The sequence below is a fragment of the Malania oleifera genome, chromosome 13, assembly GCF_029873635.1.
Source record: "Malania oleifera isolate guangnan ecotype guangnan chromosome 13, ASM2987363v1, whole genome shotgun sequence".
Taxonomy (NCBI): Eukaryota; Viridiplantae; Streptophyta; class Magnoliopsida; order Santalales; family Ximeniaceae; genus Malania; species Malania oleifera.
This window is the reverse complement of record NC_080429.1, coordinates 1,647,643-1,667,921: the sequence shown is the minus strand read 5'-3', so window position 1 is coordinate 1,667,921 and position 20,279 is coordinate 1,647,643. Positions and strand designations below refer to the sequence as shown.

The 20,279-nt window shown below is 39.3% G+C and overlaps 1 protein-coding gene across 2 annotated transcripts in view; it reads left to right on the top strand.

Moving 5' to 3' along the window:
- LOC131145621 (uncharacterized) overlaps positions 1-14,701 on the top strand; it is a 45,372-nt gene extending 30,671 nt beyond the window's left edge. For both annotated transcript variants that reach the window (XM_058094796.1, XM_058094797.1), the window contains one exon: positions 14,505-14,701. In XM_058094796.1, the coding sequence (XP_057950779.1) occupies positions 14,505-14,578 (74 nt within the window). In that variant the 3' untranslated portion in view covers positions 14,579-14,701. The remainder of the gene's footprint in view (positions 1-14,504) is intronic.
- Positions 14,702-20,279: the final 5,578 nt, after the last annotated feature.

Sequence of the window (20,279 nt, the reverse complement as noted above, 5' to 3'; positions counted from 1 at the left end):
CCTGGTCTGTTTTCTTGCAATTCTCACTTCGCGTTACCAAGAGGGCGATTTCTACCAACAGCTGCCAGTGAAGCTGCTTCTGGGTTTAACCTCCCTCTTCACCTCCATAGCTGCCATGCTGGTTTCATTCTGTGCGGGTCACTTTTTCCTACTCGTAAACAAACTGAACCACGCGAGCCTTCCTTCACTGTATGCTCTTATTTGCTTGCCATTGTCATTTTATGCTTTTGCACAGCTCCCATTGTACGTTGATCTCGTGTGGGCAAGCTGTAAAAAGGAACCCCAACGTAGCTATAAGGCGTTTGCTCACTAGGGTTTGCATCATTTATCTCTCTCTCACTGCTCAGTTCTTTTAAAAGAGACCGGTTGATTTGAATTGATGTGTGTATTTTGGTTTAAGTTGATGTGTGTTAGGATTATTGAAGTTCGATTTTTTGTGTAGAGACCTGAACCCGGATAATAAGGAAAATAAATAAGAAAATAAGAAAGGAAAATTTTAAAGGTGGATTAGCAGGCTTTGTCGATGAAGACCCTTCTGAGGTTAGTCGTCAAAATTCAGAGCATTGTCAACAAAGAGATCTAGAACGATTGAAAATATCAGGTCTAAGGCTTGTCAACGAAACCCTTTTTTTGTCGACGAATGGGCTTCTGTTTTTCATTGACAAATGCGCCATTTCATCAATGAATCTGATCGGGTCAAGTGAGCTATAAATAGGATTTTGTTTGCTTCTTCATTAAGAAAACTAAATATATCTCTCTCTATCTCTCTCTCTCTCTCTCTCTCTAATCCACCCCCATCATCTCTCTCTCTACGATTTCTTGTCAATCGTTGTCTATATCGACAATCGAAAATTACCACGAGGATCAGGGGGCGAATCTCTACAAGTCTAGTGGAGTTGATTCTTGAACTCGGGAAAAAGTTAGGGTTCGGTTTTCAAGCGTCTTGGGTCGTTTTTTAGGAAATAGGTAAGGAGATTATATTATGTCAGCTATGTTTATGAGTTCTAAACGAATGGAATGTTGAAACGGTTTGTAGATATACAATTACGACTTTTCTAAGGTTTCCAGGCCTAGGGTTGGGTTAACTGGCTTTATTTTCGAAACCAATTGTTTAAATTTAAGTATGATATTTTTAAAGTATAGTATTGTACTTTATGAACATTTTCACCGGTTGGGAAATTGTTATTTCAAATCATAAGCTTATTTTAAAACCAACCAAAGAAGGTAGGGTTGATTATCTTCATTTTTCCCGTAATTAGTTACATATCTATATTTAATAAAATAGCAACCTAGAGATATTCATACCCCAGTTTTAGCAGCATTAATTACTTTCTCAAGCAGATGATTTAATTATGAGTTACCCAATGAAAAATTGTGTGGCATAAGTACAGTTTTTAATTGGCATTAAATGAGTAGGTTTTGTGTAATACTGAAATGTAATAGCTAAACGCCAAGATATGATAAGACAGCTATATGCCGATATGAGATATGACGGCTAAAAGCCGAGTTTATGATACACCGATTTTTACCGAGATAGTATCTAACAAATATTTTACAGAGATATGTACAGATTATGTTGTATACAGTATTATGAAATGAATTATGTTTCAGTTTTATTATGATGTAAATGGTCATATATGATAATAGAACCATGTTATTTTGATCTCATGGTAAGAGTACGGTACCGTAGCTATATGTGGAGAGAGATGCAACCACACGTCTTAGTTAGAGTGTGGATGTAGAGACCCGTATAATTATAATAATTAAATAATAAACGAAAGGAGAGAGAAAGGAAATTGAATTTAAGGATTCAACAAGGGTTTCGTCGACGAACACGCTTAATGAGATCGTCAATAGGGACACGTGTCTCGTCGACGAGAAGATACCGAGAGGCTATCTTTCAGTTCTGAATTTTGTCAACGAGGAGTAAACATTTGTCAACGAACTTTCTTCATTTCTTTATCGACGATGTGACGTGGCTCGTTGACGAGTGCAGGTGTATAAATAGCCTAAACTCGATTTTTCTACAGAAATTACGCGAATAAACCCTCCCTCCCTCTCTCTCTCTCTCTCTCTCTCTCTCTCTCTCTCTCTCTCTCTCTCTCTCTCTTTTGTTCGTCCCCTCCCCATTCTCTCTAAGATTTTGGGCCGATTTCTTGTCAATTCGATGATCCGAGACTACCATGACACTTCTAGGAAAGTTCTCTTCAAGTCTACTGGAGTGGATCATTGGTGGGGTTAACTTGGATTTCATCCCAAATTCAGGGTACGACTTTTTATTTAATATTTGTCTTTCCTACAGTTAAAGAAAATGTAATACTCAAAGAAATACTGAAATTTTGTTCAGGGAGATATTGTTTTCAAGGTGTTGAACGGGGAACCCTGCGAGTGTAGGACTAGACATTGTAGGGGCTTTTCAGTAGTCAGGTAAGGGTGAAAAACTAAAGCTGTCGCGCCCCGAACCCGAAAATAAGACCCAGGGGTGAGAATGTAATCTAACCTGTCCCTGTATCTGATAAAACATCCAAAGATACAGTACAACGGATGAGGGTCCGACCCAGTGGGGTTCTCAGGCACCCTAAACACATCCAATCACAATCATATACGCAGCGGAAAAAGGTCATTCTATAACAACATATACAGTACCATACCAGAGTCTATACAAGAGCAGAATATGGCTCTATCAAAACGTACAAACAAGTGCCCAAATACATCTCAAAATGACAACCCACCAAAAATACAGTCCTAACACTAACCCAAGCGCTAAACGCAGTACACCGGCCACTATAATCCCTACACTAGGACTCTAGTTCCGATTACTCGAAGGACCTATAAAAATGTACGTACAGCAGGGGTGAGACACCTCTCAGTAAGGAAGAACACAGGTTATATCGGTGTGTGGCATTTGAGTGTTATCATGATGCAACATACACGCAGTTAAATGCATTCCAGTACTAGTTTCCATAGTGCATACATGCACACATACACATACACATGATCAGCAATCCTGATGTTGTCACACCCTTCGGCCCGAAGCCGACCCGCTACATACGATGTTGGTCTGTAGCCAACCCGTGAACACAGCGCCACCGGCACATAGCTAGTCCCTAACTCCCATGGCTTCGTACCGGTGCTAACTGGTGGATCCACACCCTTCGGCCTGATCTGCCGATATAGGCTCACGCCATCGGATATAGAGCCGGACACCCTTGCCTACATGGCAGGAGATAAACACACACCCTCGGATATAGAGCCGGACACTCTCAGTACCTAGAACAATTTGGAACCCCATTCCTACTAGCATTTCAACATATCACACACACATGCATGCTCATATAACCAAACAAACCACACCCATTTGGTAATCTAAATCATGATTTTCCAAAAAAATACAGTTTAAACAAGTCAAGGTACGACCATCCCAATATCACAGTATAAATCAACATATACCCTCGGTTTTCAACAAAACCAGGGATGCAGCCCGTCGCCCCTTTTTTCCCAAAACTATAATAATGATAGTTTTTCCCGTTAGATCCCCCCTAAATGAGTAGCCAAAACACATACAAGACCATGAACCACAGTTTCACCGAGTCCGATTTCAAAAATAACCAATATAAACATAGTTCCCCTTACCTTTTCCCTGAATAACAAATCCCGAAATCCAAGGCCCCTAAACAACGAACCAAGTTCCAAAACCTACAAATCACAGTACAGAATATGCTCACAAGACAGTTACCTACAAAACTACTGGATCAGAATGAAAACCGAGTCTTACCTCAATTTTTTTCTAAAACCCAAAAATCCCCAAAACGAGATTCTGATCCGTAGAAACTATAGAGAATCCTTCCACGATTCTCGTGGTAACTTCCATTTCCTAATTCTAGCAACGATCGGCAAAGAAATCTAGAGAGAGAGAGAGTAGGGAGAGTTCTAGAGAGAAAGAGAGGTATCTTTGAAGTTTCTTAATGAGGAAGTAAAGGAAAGTCCTATTTATAGCCCTTTGACTCGGGCACATTCGTCGATGAAATGGTGTTCTCATCGACGAATCTTTAACTGACTTCGTCGACGAATCGATGGCCTCGTCAAAAAATCCTAATATTCCCGATTTTTGAAACTCCTTGGCATCTCCTCGTCGACAAGTCTCTGAATTTCATCGATGAGAAGAACAAAGGCTTCATCGACAAAATCTGGCTTCGTCGATGAGGCTTGCTCTTTTACCAAAATGTCCCTCTCTTTAATATTTAAACCCATTTATCACGGTTCGGGTTCTTACAATCTCCCCTCCTTACAAAAATTTCGTCCTCGAAATTTGTCATCTCTCATTCACAGACTTATACATACAATCGAACACATACATACCACTCTAGAGAAAATTGGCGACCACTATAGCGTAACCCAATCATACGCATACACATACATACCCTCACTTATGGCAGAGGAACACTGTGGTTACATATACAATTGTCTCAGGAGTTCACAATACACACGCACTCCCGACGACTAACCACCTATCCCAACCCACAGTAGGATCATGTACAAGTGCTCAAAATAACTATGGATACTTCTGGTGTATTTCTGTTTCCAGTTCCCAAGAAGCTTCCTCAATCTCGTGGTTCCGCCACAATACCTTCACTAACGGTATCCCTTTGGTACGAAGCTTCTGAACTTTACAATCCAGAACTTGAACAGGTATCTCCTCATACGCTAAAGTATTCCTAATTTCCAACTCATCATAACTAATAACATGTGAAGGATCCAACATGTACCTCCTCAACATGGATACGTGAAACAGATCATGGACCCTCGAAAGTGCTGGAGGTAATGCAACCTTGTAGGCTATCGGAACCACTCGCTCTCAAGTACCTCGAATGGTCCGATATACCTCGGGCTTAACTTGCCCTTCCTCCCAAATCTCATTTCCCCTTTCATCGGAGCAATACGTGGAAATACCTTACCTCCCACTTCGAACTCTAACTCATGGCGGGGAGCATCTACATAACTCTTCTGCCGACTCTGAGCTGATCTAATCCTCTTCCGGATCAAACCTACCTTTTCAGACGCCTGCTGCACGAGTTCAGGTCCTAACACCTGACGTTCACCAACCTCATCCCAACACAAAGGAGATCGACACCTCCAATCATACAAAGCCTCGAACGGTGCCATCCCGATACTAGACTGGAAGCTGTTATTATAAGCGAACTCTACAAGTGGCATAAACTGTATCCAGTTACCACCGAAGTCTAACACACAAGCTCGCAACATATCTTCCAAAATCTGTATCATACTCTCTAACTGTCCATCAGTTTGGGAGTGGAACGCTGTACTAAAAGTAAGCTTCGTCCTAGTGCCTCCTATAAACTCATCCAGAATCGAGAGTAAACCTTGGGTCTTGATCTGACACAATGGACACCGGTACCCCATGTATTCTCACAATCTCATGCACATACAACTCCGCCAGCCTACTTAAAGGATAGCTAACTTTCATCAGTATGAAATGAGCAGATTTCGTCAATCTATCCACAATCACCTAGATAGCATTCTGCCCGTGAAGTACTGGTGGCAATCCGGTCACAAAATCCATGGAAATATACTCCCATTTCCACACCAGAATAGGCAAAGGCTGCAACGGCCCTGCCGGCCTCTGATGTTCAGCTTTCACCTACTAATACGTCAAACACTGCTTTACGAACTGAGCAATCTGCCTTTTCATACCAGACCACCAAAAGGTCTCACGCAAGTCCCGATACATCTTTGTACTACCAGGATGTACCGTATACAAAGAACGATGCTCTTTCTCTAGGATCGTCCTTTTGATCTCATCATCATTCAAAACACACAACCTGGTCCCAAACCTCAACGCACCTCCCTTAGAGATGTTAAACTCTGTAGTCAGTCCCTATTGTGTCTTTTCTTTAACCTCTGACAACTTTGCATCACTAGCTTGCGTGGCCTTTATATGCTCAAATAAGGTCGGTTGTACCACCAAACCAACAAGATAAGCCTGATGATCGCCAACCACCAATTCTATACCTGAACTCTCCAAATCCCGTCTGATGTGACATTGAGTTACAACCACAGATACAGCCGTAGGCTCTAACTTCCGACTCAACGCATCAGCTACCACATTAGCCTTCCCCAGGTGATAACTGATCATGCAATCGTAGTCCTTAATCAACTCTAGCCACCACCTCTGCCTCATGTTCAACTCCTTCTGCGTGAAGAAATATCTGAGACTCTTATGGTCATTGAAGATCTCACACTGCACCCCGTATAGATAGTGTCACCAAATCTTCAGTGCATATACCACAACAACCAATTCCAAATTGTACGTAGGGTAATTCTTCTCATACTCTTTCAATTGCCGGGAAGCATAAGCTACTACCTTACCTTACTACATACGCACACATCCCAAACCTTTCAGGGATGCGTCGCTATAAATCACAAACCCACCCTCCCTTGAAGGAATGGTCAACACTGGTGCAGTAACCAGCCAGTGCTTCAACTCTTAAAAGCACTGCTCGCAATCACTGGTCCACTCAAACTGTACTCCCTTCCTGGTCAATCGTGTCAGAAGTCCATACAGTTTAGAGAAACCCTCTACAAACCGACGATGGTAACCCTCCAATCCTAAAAAACTCCGAACCTCTTGCATATTCTTCGGCCTTACCTAGTTGACCACAACTTCAATCTTGTTAGGATCAATTGATATACCATCCCTAGTAACCACATGGCCTAAAAACGCAATCTGACTCAACCAAAATTCACACTTCTTCAATTTAGCATACAGTTTCTTCTCCCGTAGAATCCGTAACACTAACCTCAAATGCTCCACGTGTTCTTCTGTACTCCTCGAGTATACCAGAATGTCGTCAATGAATACCACTATGAATCGATCTAGGTACTCATGGAAAACCCTGTTCATCATATCCATGAACACTGTCGGAGCATTCATCAACCTAAATGGCATGACTAAAAACTCATAGTGGCAGTATCTTGTCCAGAAAGCAGTTTTCGCTACATCCTCCGCTCCAACCCTCACCTGATGATATCCTGACCGCAATTCGATCTTCGAAAAGACCTACGTTCCCTGCAACTTGTCAAAGAGATCATCTATACGCAGTAAAGGATAGCGATTTTTCACAGTTACCTTGTTAATCTCACGATAATCAATACACATCTGCATCGACTCGTCCTTTTTCTTCACAAATAGTACTAACTCCCCAGGGCGAAACACTAGGTTGAATGAATCCCCTGTCCAGTAATTCATGTAACTGCTCCTTCAACTCCCAAAGTTCTGCTTGAGCCATCCAACAGAGCTTTAGAGATCGGTGCCTTATCGAGCAACAATTCTATCGCAAACTCCACCTCATGATCTGGAGGTAAACTAGGTAAATCATCTGGAAACACATCCGAAAATTCGCTGACTACCCGAATGCCCTCGAGTCTCAACTCATCCCATGACGGTACCTTCATACAAGCTAGGTACCCCTGACATCCGTTCAAGAGTAGCCCCCTCGCCTGTAGTGCCGACAGAATCTGTGGCGCTAAATGCACACACGATCCCATGAATTCGTACTCCTGCTCCCCAGGAGGTCTGAAAACTACCACCTTCCTACGACAGTCAATCATAACATAACTGGAGAACAACTAATCCATCCCCAGAATGACATCAAACCCCGACATGTCGTATATCACAAGATTCGCCGGTAGCAGCTTTCCCTGAATTTCCACTGGGCAGTCTACCAACATCTTCCTACAGAAAGATACACTCCCAGATGGTGTAGTAACAGATAACACCTCATTCATGTCTCGGGTCTCAACCGCACATCGTTCCAAAAAATTCACAGACACAAAGGAATGGGTTGCACCCGAATCAAATAAAACAGAAGCCTTATTTGAAAGCAATAATAAGGTACCTATCACCACGTTACCTACATGCTTAGCGTCCACTGGAGTAAGAGAATATACTCTGGCCGAAGCTGTATTCGTCTGAGCGGTTTCTCAAGGTATCTGATTGCTCCCTCGATCCCCACTAAATGTAGGCACGTCTTGCCTCGGTGCACGACAATCACGAGCCATGTGCCTAGGTCGACCACAGTTATAGCCGTTACCATCAAAAGACCGACACTTACCCTTATGCCGTCTAAAACACTTGGCACCACGACCACTAGTCTGGCTCCCCTAAGAATCCTGGCGCTTGGTATTCTGACGATAACCTGAGCCCTTACTCCTCTTCTTCCACGATCCCTGACGAGATCTTGTCTGAGAACCAGAAGGTACTGTCCTCTTCCTAGATTCTTGATCCACCTCGTTCTCTCGGATACCGATCTCAATCACCGTGACCTTATCCACCAACACTGAGAACTCGCGGATCTGAAGCATACCCACTAGTTTGCAGATATCCTTCCTCAAGCCCTTCTCGAAACTCCGAGTCTTCTCATACGCTCGAGATCATACATGGTGTAAAGCGGGACAGCTCTATCTACCGAGCCGCATACCCCTGCATCGTTAAACTCCCCTGAGTCAACGCAGAAAACTCATCTGCCTTTGCATCACGTACAAAAGCTGGGAAGCGTCTGTCAAAGAACAACCCAGATAGCTGGAAGGTGGCATAAAGGACTCGTTGCCTATCCATGTAGTGTAGGACCTCCAAGATCCTCTCAATCTTCTCCACCCAATCCTCTGTTATCGTCGGGTCAGGTCCTCCAGAGAACGTCGGAGGATGCATGCGTGTGAACCTCTCAATGGTGCACCCCGCAACAACAGGAAAGCGTTTGCGTCTCCTCACAATCCGCCCGAACTCCTGTAATACCTGCCTCGTCAAATCTTGAGGTACAGAAGAAGACTCATCACTCGCAGTCTCCTCAGAGCCACTTCCCAGGTTATTATCCTTGGGCTCCATGTTGCAACACAATAGCAATCTATCAATATCCCTACAACACATACAGTTAACACAATGATCTACACTAATCGTGTTAACTACTCCCTGCCAAGTCTAGGTCTGTCCTATCACACCGACACGAAAGTCATCAATGATCTGCCCTGCTTTTACTGGAATCGTCATCCCAGGAAAAACATGGAATACCGTCGACAAATCCTGGTCTAGCAACTGAACAACCCTCAACCAACTCTACCCATATCCACATCCTATACTCTGGTATGTACTCATAACTAAGCCTAACCAAATCTACAAGATCTAATAACCTGGTTAGCTCTGATACCAAGTTGTCGCGCCCTGAACCCAAAAATGGAACCCGTGGGTGAGAATGTAATCTAACCTGTCCCTGTATTTGATAAAACATCCAAAGATACAATACAATGGATGAGGGTCCGACCTCGTGGGGTTCCTAAGCACCCTAAACATATCCAATCACAATCATATATGCAACGAAAAAAGGTCATTCTATAACAACATATACAGTACCATACTAGAGTCTATAAAAGAGCAGAAAATGACTCTATCAAAACGTACAAACGGGTGCCCAAATACATCTCAAAATGGCAACCCACCAAAAATACAGTCCTAGCACTTACCCAAGCGCTAAACGTAGTACACCGACCACTACGCTCCCTACACCAGGACTCTAATTCCGGTTACTTGAAGGACCTGTAAAAATGTACGTACATCAGGGGTGAGACACCTCTTAGTAAGGAAGAACACAGGTTATATCGGTGTGTGGCATTTGAGTGTTATTATGATGCAACATACACGCAGTTAAATGCATTCCAGTACTAGTTTCCATAGTGCATACACGCATACATACACATACACATGATTAGCAATCCTGATGTCGTCACACCCTTCAGCCCAAATCCGGCCCGCGACATACGGCATTGGCCCGTAGTCAACCAGCGAACATGGCGCCACCAACACATGGCTAGTCCCCTACTCCCATGGCATCGTACTGGTGCTAACTGGTGGATCCACACCTTTCGGCCTGTTCTGCCGATATAGGCTCACGCCCTCGAATATAGAGTCGAACACTCTTGCCTATGTGGCAGGCGATAAACACACGCCCTCAAATATAGAGCTAGACACTCTCAGTACCTGGAACAATTCAGAACCCCATTCCTACTAGCATTTCAACATATCACACTACAAAAAAACTGGTTTTTAGTGACGAATCTATTTGTAACGGATTCAATTTCGTCATTAATAGTGTCGTATTAGTAACGGTTTTAAAAAAATTTGCTTATGAGTAGTAGTGACAAATTTATAAATTCGTCACTACTGGCCCATTATTAGCGACAGATTATGTAATTGTCGCTAATACTTCTACTTTGTTTAAAAAAAATAAAAAATTTCACTTCGCAATATTAGTGACGAATGTTTGAATTCGTCACTATTCCCCTGTTATTAGTGATGAATTTCACAACCGTCACTAATACTTCAATTTTTAAAAAAAAATTAGAAATGTTTACTTTATAGTATTAGTGACAAATTTACATATTCGTCACTATTGGCCGATTATTAGTAATGGATTTGGACCGTCACTAATGTTTTTTTATTTATAAAAAAAGAACAGAGAGTATTAGTGACGGTTTTTAAACCGTCACTAATGCCCAAAAACCCTCTTATGTCCACGCGCAGGATCTTTTCCTTCGTTCTGCTTCTTCCCCTTCCCCACTGCCTGCTCCCACCTGATCTCCCTCTGCTCTCCGCCGCTAGCCACTGCGCCAGCTCCTCCTGCTTCTTCCCCTTCCCCGCCACCTGTTCCCATCTGATCTCCCTCTGCTTTCCATCGCCAGCCACCGCGCCAGCTTCTCCTGCTTCTTCCCCTTCCCCGCCACCTGCTCCCACCTGATCTCCCTCTGCTGTCCACCGCCAGCCAGCATGCGAGCTCCTCCTCTCTCCCAGTCTCCCCCTGCTTTCGGTCAGAAGCCCAGCTATTTCTTTCCCTTTATCTTTTTGTTTATGATTTTTTTCTTTGCCTTGGATTTGTATAAACACCCATGATATATATGTGTTTTTATAGAATATTTGTAAACATTTCTAATGGTTTTGTGTCACACAATATATTGTTCTTGGTGTATTTTGTGACTTAGTCTTATATTTGGCATGAAGTACTTGTTTATGGTAGTTTTTGGATTTTGGACTAAATGACATTATGATAATATTTTGGATGTCTGGAATTTGTGCTAAACATGGTGATTATGAAATTTACTAGATGAATATCTTATGGTAATGGATTATTATTTATGGTAGTGGATTCATGATGGTTGCTTGTCCTTTTACTAAATGGAGATATTGATATGGACTTATGGTTGTGTTTGGAAAATGAATTAATGTTTTGCAAAAATGAATTCATGTTTGTGGAATATGATTTTGGACTTATCCTTGTGTAGCTATTGATAATCATATTTTACCAAATGAATCTTAGCCCAAGTGAAGATATTAATATTTGAGACAAAAATAAAAGAAAATAAATTTTCCAAATGGCAGTCGACCAAACACTTATAGGTGGTTGACTGCTCCCTTTCTTCCTTTTTTGTTTTTAATACATATGCAAATTACTTTTGGCGCCAACTGTAGGTGGTTGTCCAATCCCCTAGGGCATTCAACTAACCTAATAGAAATTTAAAATTTGAATTTTTTTTATTTTCATTGGTTGATCATTTTGGAAGGGCCACGTAAGTGTTGCCATGTATTAGGTTGTGAATAAGGATGTTAGTAGGTGGTTGTTGGTTGGTTTGTTTATGAATTTTCAAAATTCAAAGATATTTCTCTCCATTTTTCATGATCTAATAAAGTCCCATTCATTTTTTAAATTTGAGACATTAAGTAAAGTTCAAACATGTCACATTTTTAGAAATACACATTAACCCACAAGTCCAATTCCACTTCATTCTCCACTTTCCCATTGAGTACACTGCCTTATCTTATCCTCGTCTAACAAATTGAAACTTAAGCATCTTCTCTGTTATTTATATTCTGAATTGAAGATATGGTTGGCATGTATTACTGTCGTGAATATGCTACATGATTGTATGGTATTCTAGAATGCCTCTTGCATGGCAGATGCTGTTGATGTGTATTGCATTGCTGATAGTGGATAGGTTCTCATATGCCTTCAACTTCTTATAAATGCTCTATTTGAACCTATCAGGTGCAGGTTAAATGGGAAAATATCCAATTTACAGACGGCATGCTGCCGAAATTGTGTTAAAATTTGACCAAACAAAAAGAAAAGATAGGCTTAGTCGTTTAATGTTAAAATATTTTTGAAAGGATGAGTAAATCTTAGGAATCGTAATAAATAAGGCAATGTAGACTTAGTTAATTTAGAACGGACATTCATTTATATGTTTCCAATCCATATTGGTGGTTCACAAAAGCATTAGATAAACAACCCCCTGTCCAATTCCTCTACGTAACACCTGACCCCTTCCTCAAAGGCACTCTATCCAAGAACTCACAACTAGCTCAATCACACGCCTTCTCAAAATCAGAAAATCTAATTTGAACACAATGCCCTTTTTCTCTGTACGACAAATATCCTACCACTTAAATGTCTACTAAAAATAACATACACAATCTGCCTCTCTTCCACAAAAAACACTTTGTGCAAAAGAAATAGTATTGCTAAGGAGGAGGTTAGACTTCACGTTCAGAGTCCAATACTCCAAACATCAAGGTAATATGAACAATATAGGAATAATTGGGATTTGGATGAGATTTGGAAACAATATAGGAATAATTGGGAGTTGTATCATAAAACTTGAAAGTAATATAAACTTTGCAATTTTATAAAGTATATTTATTTTTTACATTGGATTTATAGTTATGTAGGTTTTTCCTTAGATTTTGTCATCATTGAGAAGGGTTTGTTAATTAACTTTTAGGTCTACTTTTGATAACTTCTATTTTTGATAGTGGGCATATCATATGCCCTGTTTATACAATGAATGGAGGGGCTTTATCTATTTTACTTGGAGTTTCTTTTGAAAATTGATTTGAAATGCGATAAGCCTGCCCTTATAGACAAAATGAATTTTAGTCTTTCATCTGATAGGTTGTCGCTTATATTTAAGGTATGATTTAAATATTAATTTTATTTCGCTTGAATCTTGATGCCCTTCTTGCAATCATTGCATCCACAAGGCAAGATTCAAAAGAAATAAAATTAATATTTAAATCATACCTTAACTATAAGCGACAACCTATCAGATGAAAGGTTAAAATTCATTTTGTCTACATAGGTAGGCTTATCGCATTTCAAATCAATTTTGAAAAGAAACTCCGGGTAAACTAGATAAAAAATCATTGATGCAACCACCACCATCCATGACCTCATCGTTCTCTGTCATCCATAACCTCATTGCAGCTAGAGATGGGTATATATCTAACTTCAGTTTAATACATGATTTAACTTCTGGACTGCATGCTTAGATTGGCATATCTTGTGAACTGCATGCTGGTAGTGGACATTAGGACTGCATGCTTGATTGGAACGCCACACATACCCTAGCTGATGCAATGATGTGTATTGCTTGCTAGTAGATACTTTTAGATTGTTGCATGTACGTCTTAATCTAAATGACATTTGTATGATGCAAAAATATTGTGAATTGCATGCTTTTGTGACTTTCAGGTTTGGGAAATGTTCTATTTATCGACGGTACGCTGTCGAAAATTTGTTGAAAATTTTAGGGAAAGGAAAGAAAAATTCATGAGACCAATTTTGGACTATATGATATAATTTTTCGTTGATTTCTTGCTTGCTTGGTGATTATGCCAATTTTGGTTGGAGTCTATTATTTATGTTTCAAGGTTTAAGTTTAATTTATGTACAACCAAAAATTAATTGTTAATTGCCAAAAAAGGAGATTAAAAGTAATATAGGATCCATCAAAATGGATGGAACACTAGAGGAAGTGGCATTGTTTCCCATGCAAGTCTATAGAAATTTGTTTCCCATTTTGCTTGTTCGTTCCTTCCTCCCACTTATTTTAGAGTAGCTAATGGCAATAGGGTTTGATTTTGGGAGGATGCTTGGCCTGGTTATTACAGTCATTTAAGTAGATGATACTTCACTTCTTAAGATTTCCACTCTTCACAATGCACGTATCATCTCTTTCTTTTCTTTAGAGGGGAGCTCTCTTTCTTGGGATTTTCATTTTATAGTGAATCTCATATCAACTGTGTCTACTCTCTATGAAATATTGTTTATGGGGATCATCCACTGTATTCTGATATATATATATATATATATATATATATATATATATATGTGTGTGTGTGTGTGTGTGTGTGTGTGTGTGTGTGTGTGTGTGTGTGTGTGTTTTATAGGATGCATGAATACGTTACATTATTTAATGCTTATTATATGAAGAACCTGTGCACTCGCAAAACTAATTACTAGCTGGATTATTATGAACTATTAATCGTAAACACCTAGGTTTGGAGTATCTCTATGGAAAATGTCATATTTACAGGAGAAATGCTGCCAAAATTTTTCAAAAAGCATATACTAATTTTTTTAACTTTCTCAATTAATTTGTAGGGTTTGCAACTGTGACAACGTCAGGACGATGTCATGCACTATGGACGCAGCTGAAAACTTTCTTTGTTATCTGAACAGATTAAATGTATTTGAATTTGAATTTATATAATGTATTTGTATTTAAATTTGAATTTGTATAACATATTTGTAATTTAATTTGAATTAGAATTTTTAATAATTTATGAATTTTATTGCTATTATGAATGTATAAGAAAATGTAATTTAATTACAGATTTTTACAAAAATTAAGAATTGGAAACAAAATTAATTTCACTAATAATTATTCAATTTAAGTATTAGTGACGGTTTCAAAATCGTCACTAATACCCCTTTTAAAAAGTTTTAGTGAAGAAATTCAAACCGTCACTACTAATAGCTCTGCAGAGCAATAGTGATGATTCTAAAACTGTCACTAATACTAGAGCATTACTGACGGCTTAACAATCGTCATTGATAGAGAAATAGTGACGGTTTTAAAATCGTCACCAATAATAGAGCAATAGTGACGGTTCTAAAACCGTCACTAATAATAGAGCATTAGTGATGGTTTCATGACTGTCACTAACAATGAAGCAATAGTGACGATTTTGAAACCGTCACTAATACTATGACTTTAGTGACGATTCTTGGTCGACCCGGTGTAGAAACTATAGTGATAGGCTTAGGTTTTTAGTGACGGTTTTTATTTATCACTAATACTTTACTATTAGTGGAGGTTTGGAATATTCGTCACTAATAATTATTAGTAATGACTGGTAGAGCGACTACTATAAATCCATCACTAATAATCGTAAAACCGTCACTAATATTATTAGTGACGATTTTGTGAGTATTAGTGACGGTTTAAATCCGTCACTAATAATCTTCTTTTTTGTAGTGTCACACACAAATGCATGCTCATATAACCAAACAAACCACACCCATTTGGTAATCTAAATCTTGGTTTTCCAAACAAATACAGTTTAAACAAGTCAAGGCACGACCATCCCAATATCACAGTATAAATCAACATATACCCTTGGTTTTCAACAAAACCAGGGATGCAGTCCGTTGCCCCATTTTTCCCAAAACTGTAATAATGAAAAACCTATAGTTTTCCCCGTTAGATCCCCTCCAAATGAGTAGCCAAAACACACACAGGACTGTGAACCACAGTTTCACCGAGTCTGATTTCAAAAATAACCAATATAAACATAGTTCCCCTTACCTTTTCCCCGAATAACAAATCTCGAACTCCAAGGTCCCTAACCAACGAACCGAGTTCCAAAACCTACAAATCACAGTACAGAATATGCTCACAAGACAGTTACCTACAAAACTATTGGATCAAAAATGAAAATTGAGCCTTACCTCGATTTTTTGCTAAATCCCGAAAATCTGCAAAACGAGATTCCGATCCGTAGAAACTGTAGAGAATCCTTTCACGATCCTCGTGGTAACTTTCGTTTCCCGATTCTAGTAACGATCGGCAAAAAAATCTAGAGAGAGAGAGAGTGGGGAGAGTTCTAGAGAGAGAGAGAGAGGTATCTATGAAGTTTCTTAATGAGGAAGTAAAGGAAAATCCTATTTATTACCCTTTGACTCGGGCACATTCGTCAACGAAATGGTGTTCTCATCGATGAATCTTTAACTGACTTCGTCGACGAATCGATGGCCTCGTCAACAAATCCTAATATTCCCGATTTTCGAAACTCCTCGGCTTCTCCTTGCCGACAAGTCTCTGAATTTCGTCGACGAGAAGAACAAAGGCTTCATTGATGAAATCTGGCTTCATCAACGAGGCTTGCTCCTTTACCAAAATATCCATATTTTTAATATTTAAACCCATTTATCACGGTTCAAGTTCTTACAAAAGCAGTAATTCTCCATGAAAATTATTATTATTTAATAGCAGATTAATTTCAAAAAAGCATGTATGATATACGAGTATATGTGTGAAAATGAAGATTTGAGAAAAATACTGTTGTTACACAAGAATATATATTTTTAAGTATGAAATGTCAGAAAATGTGATTTCAAAACAGAATTCATGATTTTATTCAGTATTGTGTGACATGAATATTATTTTACGCATGTTGTATTATGTTAAACCAATTTTACAGAAAAACATGCTCCAATTATTTTCAGAAATAACATGATAATAAAGTAAACCTGTAGTGACCCAAATAATAGCATGTTAATAATAATAAGAGGGAGAGAAAATAGATACTAAAATAGAAGGAGGCTGTAGACTTCGTCGATGAATGCGGAGCGTTCATCAATGACATTGCATTTTGGAGATAATATTAAATAATAATAATTTCAAGGAAATTGCTTAGCTTCGTCGACGAAGGCTTTCAGAATTTCGTCGACAAACATAGGGCTTCGTCGACAAGAAAATACCGAGAGGCGATTTTGGCTGCTCTGAATTTCGTCGACGAACACAGGGCTTCGTCGACAAATTTTGTGAAGGGCTCGTCGACGAACACAGGGTCTCGTCAACGAACCTGGCCCTATAAATAGTAGAAAGACGGGATTTTTATTCATTTCTCTCGTCTCTCTCTCTCTCGTCTCTCTCTTCTAAGACTCTCTCTCCCTTCTCTCTTCATTTTCGGCCCCACCAGTCGCTGGATCAACGATCCGAAGCTACCACGACGCTCTTGGCTGAGTTCTCTACGCATCTACCGGAGCGGATCGTCGGGAAATCGGAGTTGAAAATCATCCCAAATTCAGGGTAAGGTCTTTTAGCTAGTTTTTGGCTTCCTGGCAGTTAGAGGAAATGTTATAGACGAAAAAATACTGATATTTAGTTCTAGCGTATGTTAATTTCAAGGTATTGCGTACGAGGCCCTGCTGGGGTTAGGTCAGTTTTCTATAGGGGCTTTTCAGAGATAAGGTAAGGGAAATATGCTATGCTAGGATGTTTCTAAATATTATACAGTTTATTTATTTACGAAAATTATGTATTAAAGTAGAGTGTGGCTTGTGAATATGTACGTAGTACGGAGATATGTTTTACGAATGCTAGTTTCATGATTTTTATGAATTTTAGTACCATGATTTTATGGATTTACGTACTATGATTATGAGAACTTCAGTACCATGATTATACGAATTCCAATATTACGAATATGCAGTTCCATGTTATGATTATTCAGATTTCAGTACGTTATGTAGTATCATGGTTATTTCAGTACTTCAGAATCATGGTAAATCAGATAGACATGTATATAGAAATACATTATACAATATCAGACCCTGTTGGATTTGCAGCTACAGAGCACGGTACCGTTGCTATAGATACTATATTACTTTTTCAATGCAACCACCTATTCAGATATATGTGGTAAAGTCGACCACCTAGGCCCTTGAAGAGGATAGCCTCCCTATCCAGATATGGGTTGAGGTGGGCAGGTCGACTGACGGAATTCAGTGATTTATTCCTGATTGACCAGCCAGGGTAAATCCAGCCTACGGGCCGCACAACCTCGTCATGAGGGGCATGTCATGACACAAATAGCCATAGGGAACAGGTTTAGTTATTATTACTTACGTATTGATTTACAAAAACAGGGATCCTATTTATATATACTATAAGTATCTTGAACTATAACCATAACACTGATATGTTAAGCAACAGGGAAAAAGGGGTGGTATATTTTATTATGGTACTGTACTTGGCACTCAGTTATTCATGTTTATATGAAACCAGTTTTCATGTTATATAGTTGCTCATTTGCCACACACTAGTAATAGCATATTTTCTCTTACTGAGTGTGGCTCATCCCAGTGTTGATCTATTTTTCAGGTGATCCAGGTAGGCGAGCAGATCAGGCTCGCAAGTAAAGGGTGTCTGTAGTGCCTCATTAGAGAGTGAGTATCATTTTTGGGAGTGATTTTGTGTAGCCCTAGCTAGTTGAGGGCATTTTTGGGGATACAGATATGATATATATATATTGCAAAACATTTCAGAACTCTGGTATTGAATGTAATGGTTCAGGTTATGTTTATATGATTATGCTTCTCGCTACTTAGGATAATGTTATGGTATCAGAGCATGGTAATTATTACAGTGGAGAAAAAAAAATCAATTAATTAGGCAGGTCGTTACAAAACCAGTTTCAGAACATAAAATAAATAGTACATTTATTAAGATCAGTATGTATGATATGTTCGGCGCAAGGCCGTGATTGATAGCTGGCACAAGGCCGTAGTTATGCATGTTTTTAGTGCAAGGCCGCAGTTATGAATGTATTCGACGCAAGACCGTAACTATTTATGTTATTACAGAATTCAAAAAATTAACACTATCAATCTCTTTATATTAAAACAATGTATTATCATATATTATATGTTATCAGAACCTAAATGATAGTTTAGATCAGTTATTAGGAGCACGGTATCATAGCTATACAGTTCAATTCAGTTCAGACTTGTGCTAACTACCCCTACTAGTAGAGGGGGTGGGAGATGGATAATCGATGTGGCTTTCAGTGTAGAGTTGTAGACGTCCACCTAGAAGTTTGGACTAAGGTGCGGCAGGTCCATCGTACTTACAGTCATTTTTTTACTCGATAGTGGTCGGCCAGCCATTGTCGGGTCCCTCCTTTGGGTTGCACAACCCGTCATAGGGGGTAATACATGACATCAGTTAGTTATTCATCTTGGGTAAATTTCAGAATTACTTGTTATATCATATGATTTTATGAGCAGTTAGATATAGTATGATTTAGTAAAATTATGAAATTATATGCTTACTCAGTTATGATATTATCAGTGCTTTCAAGCATGTGACATGTACTATATATTTATTATAGCACGCAAATATTCATATTGTCACACAACCGTATTTAGTTTGTTTCTCTTACTGAGAGGTGTCTGACCCTAACTTAAGCCATTTCAGGGAACCCAGGAAGACAGGCGAACTGAGCCCACTGTTGAGACAGCCTATACTACCTTGCTAGGTGGGTGAGTTTTTGAGTTAGGATCAGTAGGTTTTTGTTATAAGACCCTAGATGTATCTTTTGATGTTTTGGGGATTGTACACATACAGTATTATGGTGGAATGTAGGTAACTCTGGTATAATGTACTTTATGGTTTGGTGAATGAAATTTATGTTTACTACTGTCTAGGTTTCCGCTGCGTATGACAGATGTGTCCCCGTTACCCACGGGTTCGGGTTGGCGTTGTTATCTCATTAGTTAATGATATCAGGGTATTTAATGATGATTAATGTGATTAATTATGTATTAAGTTCAGTAGGTTGTTACTGTGGATATGGGAAAGGCGATTGGTGACTTGGGTAAAGTACTCCACAATGCAGCAATTTTAGGGCTCCATCTGATGCAGTAATTTCGAATGACTCTACCCGGGTAGCATCTCTGGGTAAGGGTAGGCACCATCGTACTACTATAGAGATTGACTTAGTTATAGTCAGCTAGCTATTTTCTAGGTCCAGCTTCTGGACCGCATAATCCGTCATGGGGGAAACATGTCGCACGTGTATGTGATAGCGTGACGATGCTAATCCTACAGACCAGGTTGTATTTTCTAGGCATATATGAGCACATTTACTATAGAAATTGCTATATTGAGCTAGCAGTATGTTAGTATGAAAGTATGTATTTTTATATATACATTTCAATACAGTTTTAAAATGTTAGTTAAATGATTAATGTTAGTAGAATATGTACACATGAAATCTCATGTTAGCCACACACTCATGATAATATAATCCGTCTTATTGAGAGGTGTCTCACCCTAAAATACAAATGTTGTTTCGAGTCTTCCAAGGG